This window comes from Myotis lucifugus, unplaced genomic scaffold, assembly GCF_000147115.1.
Source record: "Myotis lucifugus unplaced genomic scaffold, Myoluc2.0 scaffold_1, whole genome shotgun sequence".
Lineage (NCBI taxonomy): Eukaryota > Metazoa > Chordata > Mammalia > Chiroptera > Vespertilionidae > Myotis > Myotis lucifugus.
In genome coordinates, this window is record NW_005871049.1 from 33,074,353 (window position 1) to 33,097,714 (window position 23,362).

General features: G+C 37.2%; 1 protein-coding gene across 1 annotated transcript in view; it reads left to right on the forward strand.

Annotated features, from left to right (window-relative positions):
• Positions 1-5,468: 5,468 nt before the first annotated feature.
• The window catches only part of GALNTL6 (polypeptide N-acetylgalactosaminyltransferase like 6), a 915,183-nt gene continuing 897,289 nt past the window's right edge, over positions 5,469-23,362 (forward strand). Inside the window, exon 1 of the mRNA XM_023753492.1 lies at positions 5,469-5,772. Coding sequence (XP_023609260.1) covers positions 5,635-5,772 — 138 coding nt within the window. The 5' untranslated portion in view covers positions 5,469-5,634. The remainder of the gene's footprint in view (positions 5,773-23,362) is intronic.

Here is a 23,362-nt window from a genome sequence, read left to right on the forward strand (position 1 = left end):
AATAAAACCTACTATATTAAAATTCAAGGTAGAATAGGCTATTGTTTTATTGATAAATTTTAATATTACTATTTGATGTAGTGAATATACTAATTTAAACTTAAAATAAATTAATTTTAATGTCATCTTACAGTCTTATTTGTTCTTATATTTATTAACACATGCTTATTAGTTTGTGACTGTATAGTGTTTGGGTAAAAACACAAACCTCAAAGATTTTTGCTGACGACCTTTCTTTGGTTTATGAAACAACAGACCTTCTCCCCATATTGTCTTTTCAGATGTAAAGTTTATACTATTAAATTTTAAAATACTTATTAATAGGAAAAAATCATGAGTGAATATTTTCTCTCAAATTAAGTACCAATCATGTTATCATATTTTTAAAAATCGACTTTAGAGAGACAGGAAGGGAGGAGAGAGAAACATGGATCTGAGAGAAAAACATTGATTGGTGGCCTCCCATACAATCTGACCAGGGATCAAACCTGCAATCTAGGTATGTATCCTACAACCTAGGTATGGGGGGAATTGAACCCTCAACCTTTTGGTTTATGGGACAGTGCTCCAGCCAACTGAACCACCTGGCCAGAGCTATCATTATTTTAAAAAATGAAGTAATAAACCTGTTTTTTTTTTCCAGTTTCATTGAGAAAGAATTGGCATGTATCACTGTATAAGTGTATGGTATACAGCATGATGGCTTGATTTACATATATTGTAAAATGATTACCACAACTGATTTAGTTAATGTTCATCATCTCACATACATACAATAGAAAGAGAAGAAAAATCATTCTCCTTGCCATGAGAACTCTTAGGATATATGCTCTTAAAGATTTTTTCTGTATATTACACAGCAGTGTTAACTATAGTCATTATCTTGTACATTACATAGCTAGTACTTATTTCTTATAACTAGCACATGAAGTCATAAGCCTATTTTTAAATCCTCATCTGAGGATGTTTTTTATTGATTTTTTTTTTTTAGAGAGAGAAGAAGGGAGAGAGAGAGAGAGAAAGGGAGAGATAGAGAAACACTGATGTGAAACATCTAACGGTTGCCTCCTGTACACTCCCGACTGGGAATTGAACCTGCAACCTAGGTATGTGCCCTGAATGGGAATCAAAACCACCAACTTTCAGTGCCAAATCTTAACCGGGGCCCCTGGTGCTAAGCCTATTTTTAAACTAAAACAAATTCATTTTACTATCTTTGTAGTAATAGAATAATTTGACTCAACCCAATCTATGAAACCTTTCCTCCTACTCCCTATTTTCCACTGTCTAATCTGGTTGAGCCTTCCTTGTGAATTTCTACCTATGTGCCTTTGAATATCCATACTGGATTAAAAATGGCCACACTTTTTTCCCCCTCAAATCTCTCATTGAGGTGTCAATTTTATCTCTGACCCCCTCCCTTGATTCAGGGCTGGTTCTGGACAATTGCAGGAGAGAGACTGTACCAATAATGGGCCTTTAAAAGGATTTGGCAGATTTGTTTTCTCTCTTGGAACACAGATTTTTGGGAGGTTCCCTTTAGGGTTTCAACTACCATGTTTTGAGAGAAGTTCAGGTCACACGGAGGGGCCATGTAGAGGAGACCCGAGGGGCTGTAACCAACTCCCCAGATGAATTTACAGCTGACACTCAGTGCCAACTGCCAGCATGTGAGGGTGTTGATTGGTGCAGCCAATCAACCCCCAGACCCCAAACTACATCACATGTAGCAGAACCACCCAGCAGCGCCCATTCAAATGCACAGAATCCTGAGAGACAGTCACATAGTTGTCTAGTCATGCAACCTTGGAGTACAGCCATAATTAAAGCAATATTCTTCTGCTTCTTTCAGTTAGAGCTTAAGCTTGGTTCACGTAAACGTTCCTACAAACAGCTAAGCTTTTGTAGTTTATTCCAATTGCCTTTATGTCAGGTTTTCGAGTGGGCTTTAAGTTACTCGGGGTCATAGATATTACTCTATTTTCTTTCCCTGTGTCCTTTAGAGGTATTAAATCATCGCTAGGCACATGGACCTTATGAGGTTGCCCATTGAATCATAACAAAATGGAGGAGCAAATGGTGGTAAAAAGGGTGTCTCTGGATATAAGACAAATTTAAAAGACATAAGGATTTTGATTAAACCAATTTAATAACCAGTTTAAAGAGAGGTGGTGTATTAGTGTGTATGCATTTAATCTGGATTATTTGAACAAAGGGATTAACTGTCATTGAGGAGTTTTTTTTTCTTTGTACACTCAACCTAAATATCAATTCTAGTTAGAAGTATTGACATTTGTTGGAAGTTTACACGTGGAATTGTGAAAGAAGACCAGATTGTAGGCAAATTATGATCCCAAGAAATTAAATAACTTTAACAGACAGGGGGGGGGGAGGGGTGAGCATCTGGAAATACACTGTAAAAGCAGGGATGAACATAATTATTTTTTCCTTCTGGTTTCCACCATGTATTCTTCATGGACTTTATGTGGAAAGTAAGTTATTGTAACCATGTACTGCAACTAATAATGTTCAACAAAAGTGTATTGTTTGTAAGAGTACTTACTAGTGGAACAGTAATAATGAAGTACAACTCAAGTCAAAATCTGGATTTAGTAAATAAAAGAATGTGTTTTTGTGAACGAATACTTTTTGTTAAGGTTTAAAGAAACTGATATTATTAAAAATGTAAGGGATTTTTAATATTTTAATTTCTAGAGCACTTTTGAGTTCTTTTACTTTATAATTATTAATTACTATCCATAAGAGAGAACATATTGAATATACAGGTGTCCCCAAAAATGTATACACACTTTAACAGCTGATAGAGCAATTTTGGAAATGAATGATATTTTAATAAACACTGCTTTTATGAATATTTAAAGTGTGTGTATACATTTTTGGGACACCCTGAATTTAAATAATTTTCCAAAAACCTTTGATTGAGGATCAGATAATCCTCCCAGCAAACCTCTCCCAGATCTATTGCTTGCCAGGATTCATATTTCTGTTTCAGAACTAAGCTTGCTAAGGGAGAGAAAGAAGGTTAGAAAAAAAAATGCAGAGTACAAAAGGCTGTGTGTGTGTGTGTGTGTGTATGTGTACGGTGGTGAGGAATTATGTCCCTTGCACTTTAGATTATGAAGTTCCACCTGTTAAATTGAAAGGTAACTGGTCTTTATCTAAAGGACACATTCAAAAACATTTATTGAATGTGTTTGTATACTCTTGAAATGCAAGCGATTCACAAAAACAAGTATTTCGGCACAAAGCTTTATTCATGCAAACAGTTCGAATACATTTACAATGTAAAATGTGAGGAGTTGAAGGCATAACACACTCACATCTCTGTCTTGAGTCTCAAGTGAGACAGGGAAAGAGAGAGTAGAAGTAGGAGGCAGAGAGGGGGAGGAGACAAGGAGGGTGGGAGAGAGAGGAAGAAGAGAGGGAGGAAGGGAGAAAAAAACCATTGTGGATCCCACAGTCTCATCTATCCCAAACGTGTGAGCATCACATCTAGGTTTTAACAAAGAGATGATCGAGTCCTTCCTTTTTAGTGCGTGCTTGTCTGTCGCCTCCTCCAAGCCCCCATTCCTTCAGGAGTCACGGGCTCCGAACCAGAGAGGGCCCTGGGCACAGTGCTAGGCGCACCGATCTCTTGGAGAGGCCGCCACAGGTTCCTGCGCGTGCGGTCAGGGGCGTTGGTGCATCTTTACGTTAGGGAGACTAAGGAGTCCCTTTGGGCAGACTTATCTCGATCCCCCACATTTTCCGGGAGGATCGTGGGAAGAGTGTGAAGGACAGGTAGCCCGTTCATTAAGGAGCGCCGGGTGCGGACGAGCAGAGCCGGGGAGGAGCGCGGTGGCACTGCCAAATCTTAACCGGGGCCCCTGGTGTTTGCAGACACAAGTACAGCCGCCCTGGTCTCCATGGTGCCGCCGCAGAAGCTGCTGCCCCAGAACTCTGAACCGCACCCCTGCCTCGGTTGGGGATCTTCTTCCTCCTCCTCTCCCACTACGTACCTGGCCTGAGCTGCAGGGCGCGCCGCCCGGGGAACCCCTCTCAGCGGGACCTGCTCAGCCACCGTTCGCCTCCGCCCCCTGCCGCTGCGCCCGGCTGGCCCGGCTCGCCTGGCTCGCAGGCACCATGGAGGAATCCAGGGCAAACCCACGAGCAGCCGGTGACTATTCCTCCGGAATCTCTGGCCCGGCCCCTTTGAGGTGAGCCGAGCGGGGAAGGTGCTGTCTCCGCCGGTCCGAAGTTGCCCAGAAAAGGCCTGGTAGAGAAAGAGAGTGTCCGCGGAGGCTGGGAGCTCCAGGTCCTCTTCCAGCTGCGCCTTTGCCGCCTCCTTTTCCTCCACCCAGGTTTGTTTATATAGGATCTGGGAGCTGGGAGGAACTGCCCACCCCCTGCAGGCGCCCACCCCCCCTTCCAGGGCTCCCACACGTGGTCGTGGTCGACATCAGCACCTTCTCAGCAGAAGGCAGGAGGCTGCGAGCGAGGAGCAGCGCTGGGGGCGAGCTGGGCGCATCTTCACGGTCTGCTCCCCTCCCCGGCGCCCTCACTCACTGCAATCCCGGCTCCGACTGGGTTTCGCCACCCTCCGTCCCCTTCCCCCAGGGGAGACTGAAGACAGCGCTCTTTCGGTGCTCCTGGCGCTTCTCTGGGTTCGCTCAGTGGCCGGAAAATAATGGTAACATGAACAGCGGAGCGTGAGCGCGTCGCCGTCACCGGAGGAAGGAAGAGATTGATGAGCAGAGAGCTTACTTCAAGGAATCACATTCCTGGGGCTGCGCAGGGGAAACGCGGGCGCCTCCGCCTCCTGGCTGGACGCGGCTGACATCTGTAGCCTCCTTTCCCTCGGGCTCCCAGGTCGCCAGCCTCTGCCTGCGGAGGAGCATCGACAGGAGTTGGTGCGCCTCCATCCAGACAGGACAGGAGTTCTCCCGGATCCCACGCGTCCCCGCATCCATCCCCGTTGAGCGCCCACCAGCACGCTGGCTTCGGAGGGAGTTGAACTTGAGTTCAGGTGGGTTATTCCCTAGCCTAGGAGAACGTAACAGACAATGTTCCGGGAAGACGGGGAAGGTGATGCTGCAGTGTCCAAAGCGGACACTTCTCTTCCTAACACTTGCTGGGCTGAGCCGCTTGCTCCCACACAGTTTTTACTTACTCGCTCCTCCTCAGCCCAGCCCTCCACACTAAGGTGGGGAAAATACAGACACACACACACACACACACACACGCACCAAAACTCCCGTTTTCTTAAGTATCTAGCATGCCATTGACTTTTCATAACTTACGATTAGTCTATGAAACCATTATATTTACTCCATTGCTTTACATTAATGGAGGTCAATAGGCTTAATGATGCCCTCAGTCAAGTCATTTACTTCTAAGCCAATAGATAGTGCCCTCGTCATAGTTTTCTGGGGGGGGAAAGTAACTGTGCGTTTGTTCTGCAGATGCCCAACTCCCTCTGAATCGTGCCGATTGGTGCTGAGCACGCAACAAAAGTTTGTAGCTTCTCCGCAGTTCCTGGTGCTTGGCAGGGGAGAGGAAAGGACTGTGGCATCCAACACCGGGAGCAGTCAGGGAGCCGTCTCCTTTAACTTTCCTTACCTGTTATCATTTGCAATGAAGAGGAAACAGAAGAGATTTCTGCAGATGACTTTGTTATTCATGGTGGCTTTAATATTCCTGCCCAACATTGGTCTCTGGTCTCTGTACAAGGATAAGCACCTGGTGAAATCCACCGAGCCTGGGGAGCAGCAGGTAAGTGCCACCCAGAGAAAGATCACAGGAAAGCTGGTAAGGCTTGTTGCGACCCTTGGGTGGGGGTGGGGGTGGGGGCGCGCCAGGAAGCAGGTGGATTTTTCTCCCAAGTCTTTACAAAACTGACATGACCAGACTAGAGACTTTGGGTTTTAAGCAAGTAGTTGTTTTAAGATCATAGTCAATGACATGGTGAAATGTAAAGTGAACTAGAAAAGGAGGGTAAGAGAGCTCAGGAAGTAAAGATAATCTTTCACAGTTGGTCTTTAACGTTGACTTTGTTTTGATCTGGGTGAAAGGTAAGTGCTTATTTGTGGGATGTGGGAGTAGGTTTGGTGCAAGTTTATCAGAGATTTGTCTTTGCCTCTTCTCTGCTTTGGGTGTGTATATTGAATTGGGCAAATTAAAGCATTAAAGTAGGGAAATAGTGATTAAAAAACAAACTACAGCTTTCTATATTTTGGGTTGTTATTTTTGCTTAGCAACAGCTTTTTACCCTTGGGGAACTTAACGTCTCTGTTTCTTCTCCCCTGTTGCGAAGGTGGTACCGTGGGGTATCCACAGGCAGAGTTATCGAGCATGTCCCTTCAGTTTCACAGTCTGGTGATAACAGTTTGTTGTTAAAAGCTTTCCCTCAAATCGGAAATACCATGTAGTATGGTATTTACTTAGTATGTGCATTGCTGTTGACTTAACATGGATCAGAATAACTATCTTTCTTAGTGAGCCATAGTGCAAAACACCCTTCACAAAATGTTGATGAAACCCAATATTGTTGAGTTTCTTGTTTGTTAATAAGTGAAACAGTTCCTGTAATTAAACTTTTAACAATTGACTGCAGCCTTCTTTATGATATTGATATAACACTTTTCCAGTTAGTCCTGTGCATCCACTCAGAATATTAATATTTTTAATTTCAAGGGTCATCACCCATGTACACTACATACCTTCCACATATAGAAGTGCTAAAGTTGTCCATTTGTGAACAACAGAAATATATATAGTAATGCCAACTAAATATTGGTTCTTATACTTAACAAAGTTTAATTTCTTTTTACACAGTGAGTGGTTAGTTGGTGAAATATATGGAAGTAATCTGCTTTTTCATTATGACAAGGAATCATTACCGGTTGCTAAACTCTAAAGATAACTAGTTGCTTATTGGAATTTTGAGGAAAAATGCTGCCATATTTTCATTTAGTTATTGATATCTATCATCCTTTCTTATAGAGACGGAACTTTGATTTAAAGTGTATTCTGTAATTGCAATAAAAATAAGACATGGATACTTGGGATGTTAAAAAAAATTTTCTATTTAGATCACTTATTCTACAACCCTTGGTATGAAATGAGATTTTATTACCATTGGTAGTTAATACACTATTATGTAAAACTTCCATTCCAATATTGATAAAACACCTAAAACAAAAATATTTTTTCTTGAATTTTGCTCATTCAATTAACAGTAACTACCTAAAATATTTGCTGGTATAGCTAACATTAAACACTAATTAATCTTATTAATGAGATCTTTACAACCTATCAACTGGGTCTATTGATTTTGACCCTTGATAAGAAATTTGTATCTCCAATGGAATAAGAATATAAAAATGACAAATCAACTCTCTTATTTCTCATCATAATCTTCAAAAATGGTTTCCTTGTTTCTGGTTCTTCTGTAGTAAAATGATGCTTAATATCAGATAATAAGTTAATGGGTATAAAAGGGATGAAGTGGTAAGAGAAGGAACCGTTTCTCAAAGTTCCTATGCTGTAGAGTAACAAGATAGATATCTTATGACATTCCAGTTTACTAACTCTATGTAACAGTTTTGGAACCAAGAATAAAGAAAAGGTAGTAGTAAATGTCATAAAATGAATGTCAGTCATGTACTTTAGTATTTGTTAGCCTAAATTATGGTTTTTAAATTAATACTTTTTATAGATACAAAATCAAGTTTAAAAGTAAAATTAATTACTTTCTGAATGATAGAATTCATTCTAAAACAGGAAAAGGTAAGCATTTATTGGTTTTATTATATTAATGAATATAATTGGAAAGAAAAATAGGATATGTTGACATCATTATACAAGTATCAGATAAGTAAAAGTTGAATTTTATGCACACATATGCAATTGACAAAATAAAAAGTTGCTTGCAATGATGAATTAAACATGCTTAGTATTATGATGTAATATTTTGCTAATGTATCTATATTTCAATGTTAGTAAGTCAGCTAAATGCAAAGGTTTTCAATGGAAGCATATAATTTGACTATTGGGGTAATGTGTTAATTAAATTTAGCAATTTATTTTAAAAAGACATTTTCTTGGTTGATTGCTAAAATTTTCTCCAAAAGCCATCTTTTACTATATTTATCACCAAGTTGTAAAATGCTGAGGTTAAGGATTATGTGCTGATTGGGGCATTGAAAGCAATAAGTAATGAAGCTATTCAAAACAAGTCACATGCCCAAATGAGAGGTCTGTTTTTACAGCAGTTATTTGTCAAACCACAGTTGTGGTTTTAAGGGTGGAATGGCAGTGCTCACAGGAGTTGAAAACTTTCACTGTTTTATGTAGTTTAATTGTTACAGTGGATTTTAGGGAAATACTTTAATTTGTGGAAATTCAAGATCACAGAATGGCTAGTACTTTTAAAATACTCTTAATTTGTATTTTATCAGAGCATATCACTAATAGTTTGCATATCTACTATTCAGTATAAATAGTGTTTATTATATAAATAATAATTCACATAATTTAATTTATCGGAGGTAAAAACAGAAAGCACTGATCAAACTGCATGTTAATTTCCAGGTTGTTTAGTATTTACATATTTCTCAAGTCTCTTATATGCTTACAAATCAATTCTTTGTATTTATTATCATTTTACATTAAAAGTAATACTTATAGGTCCCATAAGTTTTAAACATTTATCCCATCTGTTTTACAGAAAATAAAAAATATGATCTAAAAATTCTCTAATTATTTATCCAAAAGGTTTTTTTTTCCTTTTATACAAAGAGAATTGAGAAATAGTTTTAGTCATGCAATAATAAAAGGTTTATTTTATTATTTGAGTCTGCAAAATTGGAATCAGGCTGAGCTATATATTAAGCTTTTGCAATTTGTAAGGTTTTATAAAAATTTAAAAATATTTTATAGTTCTTGTTTAGATGTTATTTAATTAAGTTATCAATCATAATTATCATTGTTATTTTCAGTTGAGTTAATTTTGCCACTTTTTTGCCATACATATATATTACAAAAGTATTTATTGGTAATGAATGTGGTATTTAGCGAAGGATGATTACTGTATGATTATTGTATAATAATTCCTAATTTCATTTAAAATAATTTGAATAGTTACTCCTCTTTGGTTTTAGCTGCAATTAAAATGATATATTTAGATCTTCATTAAGCTACATTAGGATGATAATTAGAACAAAGCACTATTTCAGAGCAAACCTACTTCATTCAGAATTATTACATACCTTTTCCTAATCATTTATGAAAATATAAGTAAATAAAAATGACTCCAAAACACTTTATTTTCTTGAAATGATTGATTAAAAAAGCTGTAAAATAGTTTAGTAACTAAGTTGCACAGTATGAGTTATAGAAATAATTAAAAAGTAATCAGAATATGAAGAGATTTTTTGCAAATAAAAACTAGGATGAAAATCTCAGAATTTTAAATCAGACATTTTCAGAATTGTTCAGAATGATTTTAGGAGCATGTTTGGCCTGGATATTTTACCACATTAAAAACCAACCAACCAAACAAAAACTAGACACTAAAGTCACTTTAAAATTGTATAACCTTCTTTGTACTTAAAAATTGCTATTTATGAAATAGGGCTAATCATCCTTGCCTCATAAGAAGGTACATAAAGTTGTGAGATCACACCTTGGATATGGAAAATATTTTGAGGTAAGATATTTTTAGTCAGATCCACACGTAAGCTATACTTGGTAGCTGTGAAACTTAAGCTATATATATATCCTCAGAGATCCCTCAGCATCTTTTCCAACTCTTCTAATGTTAACTCCACACTTTGGCAGGGTGGGGGAGGGGTGGGGGGAGGGGGGTTAGAGCGTGTCTATATTTCTTTTTCAGTAAACACCTTAAACATTGGAAGAACTAAGAACAGAAGGAAAAAATTAAGATATTTCTCTCCTCTTGAAATCAGGTGGTACATTCTCAACACACTAGATGTGAAATAATGAATTAATTTGGGACTGTTTTTAATTAGCTAAGATGTAGATTTTAAAATTAGGGTTGTAAGGACCTTTTCTTGAATTTATAGAAAATCCATTCTGACTTGTTACAGGATCACACCACACAGATGACTGTAACAAGTGTCTTAATTATTTGCTGTGACCTAGTAGATCGAAACATGACTAGTTCATTACTTTGCCCCATGGGAGACAGTATGAAACAGTCTTCTGTACACAATCTGGTAAATAATGAGATAGTTCCCCCCCCCTCCCCCCGCTCATTGCTGTGCTGGATCATTTAACCTCCCATGTGTTTTTGTTTGTTTTTTTTCTATAAAAGAAATCAAATCAGGGGTGGGATATGTAGGGTAAAGGATGAGAAAGTTTGGACCATTTAAGTGGTTAGAGAAGAGAAATGAGTTTTGTTTGGTAACTTTGTTTTGTTAGAGGTAGCCATGAGAGCCTTTAGAGAAATTTTCAACTGTGTCTCCCCATGTAGAACTTTTATAAAGATGAGAGTTATCAAGAATTGCCTTAGAGCCCAGCCAGCATGACTCAATGGTTGAGCATCAACCTATGAACCAGGAAGTCACAGTTCAATTCCTGGTCAGGGCACATACCCAAGTTGTAGGCTGGATCCCTAGTGTGGGGCATGCTGGAGGCAGCCGGTCAATGATTCTCTCTCATCATTGATGTTTTTATCTCTCTCTCCCTCTTCCTTCCTCTCTGAAGTCAATAAAATATATTTTAAAAAAGAATTGCTTTAGTAATTAAAATAAAGACAAGGCATTATGCAATGTGCTAGCATACAGTTTCAGGTGTGGATAAGTTCTGTCCAGCAGTCATGCTCGTTTCTCATTTGCTTGACTTGCTTAGGATGAAGAGGTAAGTCCTGGATACTTTAGAATCTTAAAACCATCTGACATGACCATGTTGTTCTTCTATCTCCTTCATATTTACATATATGTTTACAAAAATACCATTATGGAAACAAAGGTGCAAATGTGCAAAGAAATAGGAGGTTCTGAAGATGACAGTAAAGATAAAGACACACACTAGATACTTGCTCTCTTTATGACCTCCATCTGTCACACCAATATTTAACAATTCCTCAATTATCTCAAAATGTAGTTGTAATGCTTGGGTGAACAACAAAAACAGAACAAACAAAAAAAAATTGTGCCACTGAGAATATGTATTTAGACAAGCACAGTACATACTGGGTTTATTTAATGCTTGGACAGAAGACTCAAGGCATACATAAATAGTGAAGACATGCTTACCCCCACTATCTCTCACTTATATGCTGGTGTCTGTTCCTACCAAACTCCAATGAGGTGGCCAGAAGGAGGGTGAAAAATAAAGGTATATTTGGAGTAATAGGTAAAAAACTGTTTTCTCCAACTTTTCTACTTCCAGTATGGTGAGGGAAAAAAACACAAGGTGGACTGGATGAGCAGTACTCTCAAATTAAATGTACTCATTTCACATATTAATTTAGCAATACACACATATACATACATCTACACACGTGGTCTCACTTATAAAGAAAAAATAAACACACCCAACTGTTTCATTTCCTACAGTTTTTTTTTTACTTTTGTAACTTCTTGCTTATTTCATTGTGTTGAATTCACACACAAAAAAACCAAACTATTAGTCAATTGAGTTTGAAGCATCACTTAAATGTTATTAATATAATTCTGGGAAAATGCATCTCTAGGAGCACTTATATCTATTTAGCAAGTGTGAGAATTACAATAATGATTTAGCCTGTTAGAGTTGCACAGTTTATACATAGGGTAAGCCATTGTTATCTGGTAATATAATCAATACAGTGGTGGTTGCCATAGACTACCAGCAGGTGCCTATCAGTTCTTTGTTACAAAGGAGTGGTGGTGTCTCAGGGAGGGCTGAGAAGGCTAATTTTGAATTTAGTTCAAGTTCTCAAATACTCACGCCATGCTATTTCAGTACTTGAAGTCTAGAAAGCCAGAGACAGTGCATTTTATTATCAATCATTTTGAACATTTATATTATATTAAAAATGACCCAGTGGGTCAGGGCTGCCACCCAAGTTTGAATGAGTTGGGCTTTCCTTTTTCCTTACTTTTGGCATGTCTCCCCAGTGAGATAATTCAATTGAACTGAGGAGAAATTTCAGAATTTCTGTGCTGCCTTATTCTCTTTTAGTATGTAAGTGTGTAGGCTCTGGAATCAAATGATCGGGGTTCAAATTCTGTGTCCAGCATTTAGCCCTCTGTGTAATTTCTTGAGCATGTCATTGATCTTCCCCAGATCTGGTTTTTTCTTAAGTCAAATGGAGATGATAATACTTTCCTGTAGTGTTATAGTGAGGACAACATATATAGTACTGTGAACAGCATATAAGGTCAACGGATATAGATCATTGTTATATATAGTATGTGCATGTATAAGCAATAATTGCCTTTAGGAAGGCAGTTAGGGTTTGTTTAATCAATGGCTGTCTTTGCAAGGCAATGTCAAGAGAGCATAGCAGAGCGGTGGGTATTATAGAGGATTGCCACAGATGTGTTCGGTCTGGAAGGGAAGATTGTTGAATAAACAAATAAATAAGGTCTAGAAAATAAAAGGGCTTTGTTTATAATTTTAGGTCTAATACTTGACAAGTTGTCAATTTTAATTTTCATATCATCACTTATTGCAAAAAATGATTTTTGATATATTCAAAGTTATTCAAAAGTTGAAGTTTTCAATATAATTCTTTTTTATCAAAAAGACAGCCATATTTCTATGTAGGGACTATCTTCATGTCCCGTAACAAATAAAGCCCATGAATCACATGTAGGCATTTTTTCTCTACATGAATTGCAAGCAAATATTTGAGAACTAAGCAAGCATTTAAAATATATATATATTTCTTGATTTCAGAGAGGAAGGGAGAGAGAGATAGAAATACCAATGATGAGAGAGAATCATTGATTGGCTGGCTCCTGCACACACCCCCTCCCACCACAAATCCCTCACAACAGGAATCATCCTGGGCTTAGTTGTAATTTTGCTGCAAGTACCTGCGCTTTGCCATCTTGGTTCTCCCTCTGTTTGCTCCAGGCTGCCTATTTTTAGTTCCAGTTCTATTAGTTGCTGAGTGATCCTCAGCAAGTTATTTATCTACTCTGTGCTTCCGATTTACCATTTCTAAATGATTATAAAATTAATGCCTATTTCATTGAGTGATGTAGTGGTTAAATAAGCTAATATGAATAAAATGCTTGAAAAGCATCATGGTACATAGAAAGAAATTTTAAAGTGTTGCTATCATTATCTGTTAGGCTTCTAGATAATTGAAATTGGACATACAGGTAAAATATGTTCCTATACCCTTTTGTTCATAAACCCATCATGAGGTTATATAAAAATTTCTGAATTTTGACAGGCTTCTAAAAAATGTTCCAAGAACCTTTGATTTCTTTTACTTTTCACTTTTTTTAATTCTTAGTAGCCCATATGAAAATAATATAGTACTTATTTTGGTGTTTTTGTAACTTGAACCAAGGGCTCCTGCAGTCCTACATATTGGAAGCAACTAGATTTCAACAGAGAATTCAGTTCTTCCCAGCATACGCACTCAGCAATCAAATGTACTGTGGTGACCTTTCCCCCTATATTTTGTGCTGTTCTCTCCACATGGTGTTGATTTCTCTATGTGTATTTTTGCCCTCAAGGGATATGCTATATCTCATAAATTATTTCATTAAATCAGTCTAAACTTCCAAAGAAGATTATCTAAAAATGTCTTCAGGGTCGAATATTTTAATATTTTATGTAACTTGAATTTTAACACTTTTGTTCTGGCTGCTTCTGACAGTGAGGTGGTATTGGGAAAATCAAGAATGATGCTGCTAAGTGAGAGTAACTTGACAAAGTAAGAGCTGGCTGTCTCATTTCCACTTTTAGTGCTTCTAAGAAATAAACTGACTGGGAAGACTGAGGAATGGAAAATTGTATAAAACTAGATAGTGAGAGAGGATAAAAATGCTTTCAATCCCTAGCTGAGTGAAGTTTATAATTTTTTAGATAGCCTAGCAGAAGGCTGTCAGATTAACAACTATATAATGGGATTGACCCCCCTCTTAACTTCTGTAGAAACTTTCAACTTCTCTTTCACAAGCTGAAGGAAATTGCATTTTCTGCAAGATCTTCAGCATTTCGAGGCAAACATGTTGAGTTCCAATACTGTATGAAATGTATAGGGAATGATACACATCAGGGAGTCCAAGTGGATGATATTCAAGAAAGGGTAGAAATATAAGCCGCTCTTATCACTTTAACTCCTCTTCCCTGTCTTTTCCTGCTCAGAGTTCTTACCCCCTTCTTTTCCTTTGATTTTTTTTAAATTAAAGATACATTTCACTTAGGAATTGATTTCATCAATTATTGTCCCTTTGAATAGATGAAAGGCTTGAAACATTTTAAACACTTGAGTCTTTTGCATTTTAAAAAAGGTTCTGTTGAACCTAAATGCATTTCCAGTTATTGGAATGTGTATATGAGAAATACGTTTTAGCTCAAGGCTTCTGCTGTTAGTCTTTGTTGCTATTGTTTGTTTGTAATACTGGGAACTGCCATCTTATTTTAAACTATGCAATCAGAAAGTAAATATTGCTTAGTTTTGTCACCTCAAGGGAAACAATCTTTTTGTAAGTTAAAAGTAAAAACTGGCACAGTAAAGCCAAAACTACCAGTAAAGACCCATTCTATGCTTAGCTCTTCATCTGTCTTTCCCAAAGCTCCATTTTCCAGCCTTCTCTTCTCTCCTCAAATCTCCCTTGTCACCACCTCTCTTATCAGGCTCAGCAGATAGCCTGGCCTCACTCTTCACTGAGAGCCAAGACCTCATGCCATAAAATCAGAAAAAGCACCTGCGTGTATTTCCCACTTTTCTATTTGCCTCCTGTTACTATGGAAAAATGTCCCTACTTTTAGGATAAATGCGGAACCTCTATCCAGACTATGAATCACAACTATTTCGTTTTTAAGGATTTCACGTATTAATTTTTTTCTTCGCATTTATTCATTGTCAGCCTTTTCCTTTCTGATCCATACTTCATTCCAGTATTTAAATTTGCTCAAGTTTCTCCCACTATTGAAGAGGTGTGGGGAGCAAGGGAGCAAAGCAAAAATAAAAAGTCCCTTTAGCCACTGTTCTGTCTCTCTCCTTCTCTCTTTCTTTTTAAAAATTGATTTCAGAGAGGAAGGGAGAGGGAGAGATAGAAACATCAGTGATGAGAGATAATCATTGATCAACTGCCTCCTACACACTCCCTAATGGGAATCGAGCCTACAACCCTGGCCATGTATCCTGACCTGGAATCAAACCATGACCTCCTGGTTCTTAGGTTGACACTTAACCACTGAACCAGACTGGCTTGGCTCCCTTCTTATCATAATAACCACACTGGATGCATCCAGTTCCTTACTTTCCACTTCCACCCACCTCAGGCCAAATCCTACTCATCCAGTCTGTTTTAACTGCTTTCACCATTGTCATCAGAAATCCTTTGTCGGTTCATTAGTCATATTACTTGACAGAATTTAACCATGCATTCTACCTTCCTGGAAGCAATCATTTTCATCTCAGGCTAAGAGGTGATGGGTGGGAGACTTGAGAAATTTGAAAAAAACAACTTTGAAAAGCAGGAAAGAGGGCTGAATAGGTAAACTTGGAGTGATTCAGACTGTGCAAACTCCTATTTTAATTCTCCTATGCCCACTGCCCATCCCTACAACCACCCATGCATCAACACACTTGCCAGTGACCTTTATAGACTCCTACTTCTAGTCTATCTTTTCCTTAAAATGGAAGATTCTTCAGAGGTCTTTAGAATTACTTCTTATTCTGTACTTTGCTTTGGGATATCTCACCCAGCCCCTCCTTTCAGCTATCACATTTAAGTTGATGACTGCCAATCAATGTGTCTAACCCAAATTTCCCTCTTAGCCTATGGTCCACATACCAGTCTGAAAGCTAGAGACACGTATTTTAAACTTTAAATATTAAGGTGAAATTTATTTTTCTCTTCCATGCTCTACACCTGTCCTCCTTTTGTGTCTCTCATCTTAACGAAGTTCATTGTCATCCATTCCAGTGTTCATTATAATTGGACTTTCATTATCTTTACTCTCAAATTTACTTGATTGCTAAGCAGTAGCAATTCTCCCTGAGACATCTCTCTTGAATTCATCTCTTTTATCTGCCTTGACTCTGGCCTAGTTGGGACCAACGTAAACACTTCAATAGATGAGTGTAGGAGACCCTCATCTTGGTACTCCTGCCTCCAGCCGCCTTCTTTCCTCCACCTCATAGCAGCCAGAGTTGATTATTCAGAATGATTCATTGTATGTACAGCCCACTGCCCTTCCTAAATCTATTCATTGGCCTCCCACATATTTATATTGAAGTTCAAGTTCTTTAATACAGCTTTACCATATTAAGCTCTTCTTTTATTTTTTCTTTAGAGACTTTTAAAATTTTTGTTTAATTTATTGGGATAACATCTTATATAATAAAAACCCAATATGCTAAGTGTCCGGTCATCTGGTGACTGGTCTACTCTTCAACCAATCAAAGTGTAATATGCTAACGATATGCTAAGGCCACTCAACTGCTCACTATGATGTGCACTGCCCACCAGGGGGCAGACAGTTGACTGGTTGACCAGTCGCTATGACGTGCACTTACCACCAGGGGGCAGACAGTTGACTGGTTGACCAGTTGCTATGACGTGCACTGACCACTAGGGGGCAGGCACTTTGACCGGTAGGTTAGCTTTTTGCAGGGGTCTGGCCGATCGAGACTGGGCAAGACAGGGCCAGACAGGACCTGGAGCCCTCCTGTGACTCCAATCATGCACCACTGGAGTCCCTCAGCCTGGCCTGCGCCCTCTTACAATCTGGGACCCCTTGGGGGATGTTGGAGAGCTGCTTTTGGCCCAATCCCACAGGCCACTCCCCTCAGGAGGGTGCTAGGATTGGGACTGATTGGGCGTGAGCCCACAGCAGGCACAGTGGAGCCAGGATGAATGGGAGTGGCAGGTAGGAGCTGCAGGCAGCGTTGGACTGTGGGTTTCGGCCTGATCCCTGCAGGCCACCTCGAGGGACCCCACCTGTGCACGGATTTGTGCACGGGGCCTCTAGTTGGTTAATAAAATCATATAGGTTTCAGATGTACAATGCTATAATACATTATTTATATATTGTATTGTGTGTTCACCACCTCAATTCAAGTCTCCTTCCATCACCATTTATGCCCCCTCTTCCCTCTTTTACCTCCCTACACCTTCTTTCCCCTCTGGTAATCACCATACTGTTGTCTGTGTCTATGAGTTGTTGTTTTTTCTTTTTTGCTTAATCCCTTCACCATTTTTACCCAGCCCCCCAAACCCTTCCCCTCTGACAGCTGTTATTCTGTTCTTTGTGTCTGTTTATATTTTTAAAACTTATTTTGTTCATTAGATTCAATATGTAAGTGAAATCATATGGTATTTGTCTTTCTCTGACTGGGTCATTTTTACTTAGTGTGATACCCTTCAGGTCCATCGATGCTGTCTCAAAAGGTAAGGTTTTCTTTTTCACAGTCGAATAATATTTCACTCTGGAAATGTACCACAGCTATTTAATCACTCATCTATTGGTGGGCACTTGGGCTGCTTCCAAATTTTATCTCTTGTGAATAATGCTGCAGTGAACATAGGGGTGCATATATTCCTTCAAATTAGTGTTTCAGGTTGCTTCAGATAAGTTCCCAGAAGTGGAATCACTGGGTCATAAGGCAGTTCCATTTTTAATTTTTTTTACACAATAACTGCATCAATCTACATCCCCACCATCAGTGCACAAGGTTCCCTTTTTTCCATGTCAACATTTGTTTGTTGATTTATTGATGATAACCACTCTGACAGGTGTGAAGTGATATTTCATTGTGCTTTTAATTTGCATTTCTCTAATGATTAGTAACACTTAGCATCTTTTCATATGTGAATCTGCCATCTGTATATCCTCTTTGGAGAAGTGTTTTTTCAGGTCCTTTGCACATTTTTTAATTGGATTGTTTATTTTGGGGGGTTTGAGTTTTATAAGTTCTTTATAAATTTTGGATATTAAACCCTTATCAGTTGTATCATTGGTAAATATGTTCTCCCATTCAGTGGGTTGTCTTTTCATTTGTTGATGGTTTCTTTCACTGTGCATAAGCTTTTTATTTTAATGTAGTCCCATTTGTGTTGTTTTCCCCCTGAATTTTCCTTGCCCAAAGAGATATATCAGAAACAATATATTGCTATGAGAAATGTCTGAGATTTTACTGCCTATCTTTTCTTCCAGGATTTTTATGGCTTTGAGTCTAAAATATAAGTCTTGAATCCATTTTGAGTTTATTCTTGTGCATGATGTAAGAAGGTGGTCTAATTTTATTTTATTTTTTGCACATATCTGTCCAACTTTCCCAACACCATTTATTGATTAGACTATTTTTTCCCCATTGCATGTTCTTGCCTACTTGTCAAATATTAATTGACCATAAAGACATGGGTTTATTTCTGGGCTCTATATTCTGTTCCATTGACCTATATGTCTGTTTTTATGTCAGTACCATGCTGTTTTGATTGCTATGGCATTGTAGTATAATTTGATATCAAGTAGTGTTATTCCTCTAACTTTGTTCTTCTTTCTCAAGCTTATTGTGGCTATTTGGGCTGTTTTGTGGTGCCATGTACATTTTGGAATATTTGTTTTAGTTATGTGAAAAATGCCACCAGTATCTTGATAGGAATTGTGTTGAATCTATAGATTGCTTTGGGTTCTATGGATATGTTAATTATGTTAATTATCCCAATCCATGAATCACAGCATATGCTTCCACTTATTTGCTTCTTCGTAAGTTCCTTTCTTCTGTGTCTTAGAATTTTCCAAGTATAGGTCTTTTATATACTTGGTTAAATTAATTCTTATATATTTTATTATTTTTAAAAATTTAAAACAAATTTTAAATCTTTATTGTTGAAAGTATTACATGTGTCCCCTTTTTCCCCCCATTGACCTCTTCTAACCTGCCCCTGCTTCCCTCCCCAGGCCTTCACCTGTGTCCATGGGCTATGCTTATTATTATTTTTTTTGATGCAATTGTAAATAAAATTATTTAGTTTCCCTTTCTGATGTTCATTATTGGTGTATAAAAATGCAATTGATTTCTGAGTATTTATTTTGTATCCTGCTATTTTATTGAATTTATTTATTCTAGTAGTATTTTGGTAGCATCTTTAGGTTTCTCTATAAACAGTATCAAGACATCTATAAATAATGACAGTTTTATTCTTTCTTTCCATTTTGGATGCCTTTTATTTCTTCTTCTCTGATTTCTGTTGCTAGGACTTCTAGTACCATGTTGTATAAGAGTGGTGAAAGTGGAGATCCATATATTTTTCCTGATCTTAAGGGAAGCACTTGTAGTTTTTGCCCATTGAGTATGATAGTAGCTGTGGTTTGTCATATATGGCCTTTATTATGTTGAGGTATGTTCCCTCTGTTCCCAATTTGCTGAGTTTATATCATGAATGGGTGCTGGGTTTTATCAAATGCTTTTTGTGCATCCATTGATATGATCATGTGGTTTTTATCCTTCATTTTATTTATGAGGTGCATCACATGATTTGTGGATATTGTACCCACTTTGCATCCCAGAATAAATTCAACTTAGTCATGGTGTATCATCTTTTTAATGTATTGCTGGATCTGGTTTGATAATATTTTGTTCATGATTTTAGCATGTATATTAGTCAGGGATATTTACCTATAATTTTATTTCTTTGTAGTACATATTTTTTTAAAAATAGATTTTTATTGATTTCAGAGAAGAAGGAGAGTGAGAGTGAGATAGATACATCAACGATGAGAGAGAATCATTTGATCAGCTGCCTCCTACACACCCCACACTGGGGATCGAGCCCACAACCCAGGCATGTGCCTTGACCAGGAATGGAACTTTGACTTCCTGAATCATAGGTTGACGCTCAACCACTGAGCAACACTGCAGCTGAGCTTCTTTGTAATATCTTTATCTGGTTCTGGAAATAGGATACTGCTGGCCTCCTAAAATTAGCTTGGGAGTCTTTATTCCTCTTAAACTTTTTGGAATAGTTTGGGAAGGATAGGTGTTAGTTCTTTGAATGTTTGATAAAAGTCACCTGTGATTTCATCCAGTTTGGGACTTTTGTTTGTTGGGAGTTTTTTGATTACTGCTTCGATTTCATTAGTTTTAATCAGACTGTTCAGATTTTCTGATTCTTCCTGATTCAGTTTTGGAAGATTGCATGTTTTTAGGAATTTATCCAGATTGTCCAATTTGTTAGCATATTGTTGCTCATAACATTTTCTTACAGTCCTTTGTATTTCTTTGGCATCAGTTGTTACTTCTTTTTTTTCATTTCTGAAATTTATTTATTTTTATTTATTGATGAGTCTGGTTAAAGGTTTGTCAATCCTGCTTATTTTTTCAAAGAATCAACTCTTGGTTTCATTGATCTTTTATATATTTTTTAAACTCTATTTTTATTTCTGCTCTGACATTTTTTCTTTCTTCTACTCGCCTTGGGCTTTGTTTGTTGTTCTTTTTTTAGTTCCTTTAAGTATAAAGTTAGATTGTTTATTTGATTTTTGTTGTTTGTTGAGTAGGCCTGTAAAGCTATGAATTTCCCTCCTAGTACTGCTTTCACTGTGTGTTCATTTTCATTTGTTGCAAGGTATCTTTTGTTTTCTTCCTTGATCTCATTGTTAACACATGCATCGTTTAGTAACATGTTATTTAGAGTCCATGTATTTGTGTGTTTTTCAGTTTTTGAGCTCAACTGCTTACTACTTCACTGCCAAACTTCCTAAATTCTAACCACTTTGACCATTTTTAGGTTTCTGAGAATTTCATGTTTTTTCTCCTCCAGGAATTTACTTGCCTGTATTAAGCCTTCAGTTTTGCCTAGATAATTTCAGCTGCCATTCTACTTCTCTCTGTGAAATTTTCCCTGATCTTCCATGCTTGGTTTTGTTACCTTACCTAAGTGTTTCCTACAAAAGCTGTCTTTTTTGGCCCTTTTAATGGAATTTATTTGTCTGTTATTAACTCTCTGCTTAGATAATTCATTCACCATTAATCAGTTAGTTCCTTAAAACTCTGTAATAAGTTGAATGATGTTCCTCTTTCAAATATATGTTCATGTACTAATACCTTGAACTTGTGAATGTTACCTTATTTGGAAAAAAGTTCTTTGCAGATGTAATTAATTTAAGGATCTTGAAATGCAGAGATCATTTTGGATTATCCTGGGTGGGCTTAAATCAATTAGAGATATACAGGGGATATTTGATGGACAGAAGGGAAGACTACACAGACAGAAGAGGGAGATGCAGTGTGAAGACGGAGGCAGAGATTGGAGTGATGTGGACATAAGCCAAGGAAGCCAAGGAATGCTAACAGTCACCGGAATTTCGAAGAGTCAAGGAAGTATTCTTTCCAAGAGCTTCCAGAAGTAGCGCAGCCCTGCCAATACCTTGATTTTGGAATTCCAGCCTTCATTTCTGTTTTAAGCCACCTAGTTTGTAGTAATTTTTTATGGCAGCTGCAGGAAGTTAATACACTTAAGAATTTCCTATGTTTTCACACTTTTTAATTCCAGTGTCTAGCATTAACTGATCACAAATTAGATAATAAATATTTTGAAAGAATGAGAAGTGATAATATGATTTGTTTTCTATATATATAATTTATTTGAGCTTTACTATATCTATGTAAAAACTATGCATAACTAAGTATGAATGTTTAAATATTATGTAGGTATTACTGTTGTCATACTTATGAATTTAGGTTACATTAATATGTGCTTTTTCTGTCAATCTCTCCCTAATACATACGATATTATGAAAACTTGGCTGATCCTAAAACTGAAATCACAATGAGATTTCATCAATGATGTAGCCATCTCAGTATGCTATAGAAGACATGCATAACTCCAATTAACTTTAAAGAAAACAAGACAGCCATATTCAAACAAGTCTATAAGATAAAGAACAAAATATAATCATTGAATCTACTCTTTCTCTAATGATAGTACCACCTGTGGTATACCTTTTATCAATTTAATGTCTAGGCACAATATGTGTCCACATTTGAGTAGTTACTGTGCTAATGTAGAAGAGGCTTATTTTATAAACTTTACTAACTTACTTAAAAAATTGTGTTTGAGTTTATTAATACAACCGACAAGGGAGCACTAAGTAGCACAATTCACAGTGTAAGTCATTTTGGAAGTATAGATTGATACATTTCAAGGGGCTGATTTTAATTTGAAGGCTTCAGACTTTAAACTTCTATTCATTTGATTCTCTACCATGGGTCCTCCTTTGAACAGCTCCTCTCCTTTTGAAGAAATCTACCTTGATTTACCTGTGTTTATTTTAATTAGCGGTTATGTAGCAGGGATTTTGAAGAAGGGAGAAAATTCAAGGGTAAAATGTATGAAAGAGATTAGGAAAAAATTATAAGAGCTAAAAATGATACGACAAGCTTTATTTGGTAGAGGCATATTTAATTCAGTGTCTTGGGGGGAAATGTCTTACTGTTCTGATAATTAAATAGCATTGTGTTTGATGAGATGGTTTCACATTCTTCATAATACTAAATGACTCCAAGCACATTCATTTTATTCCCTCTTGTTTGTACTAGTGTGATGGTCAGCTTTGGAGTTTTGAACCTTTCTTTCTGACATTTCTATTAACTAGTCACCTTATTTTGGTGTTCTTTCATTTCAGTTGTTATTGTGTGAATCTCAATAGCATGTTAACATGATTTTCTATAAAAGACAGTTTATTGGCTATATTCAGCTTTAAAAACATGTGAAGAAATAGTAGAGGGAGTTGTTTAAATGGGATCTTTTCCCTTAATGTTATCTGCACAATGGCATCCATTAGTCAAAAGACCATTGAAAAACGTTCTTATAAATAGACAAAAACAATACATGCTATTAAGCATTGACTTGTGTCATAATATTTAGTTGGTAAAAGATTGCATTCTAGGTGCTCTTACCTGACAAATATGTGTCCATGCATGTTGAGTTAATCATTATGAGAAACTATGTACATACTTTTTTTAGCAACTTGTCTGATCAGAACACTAAAGGTATCTTTTTTTCTCTTTATAACTTTGTCTGATTTTTACATTATTTCCTTGAGTATCTCTAGTTCCATATTTCTAATACTTTGAGACACATTTCATCTTTGTCAGTGATCTTATGATAATATATTTACTCTGAATGATTCATCAGTTCCTATATTTCATATA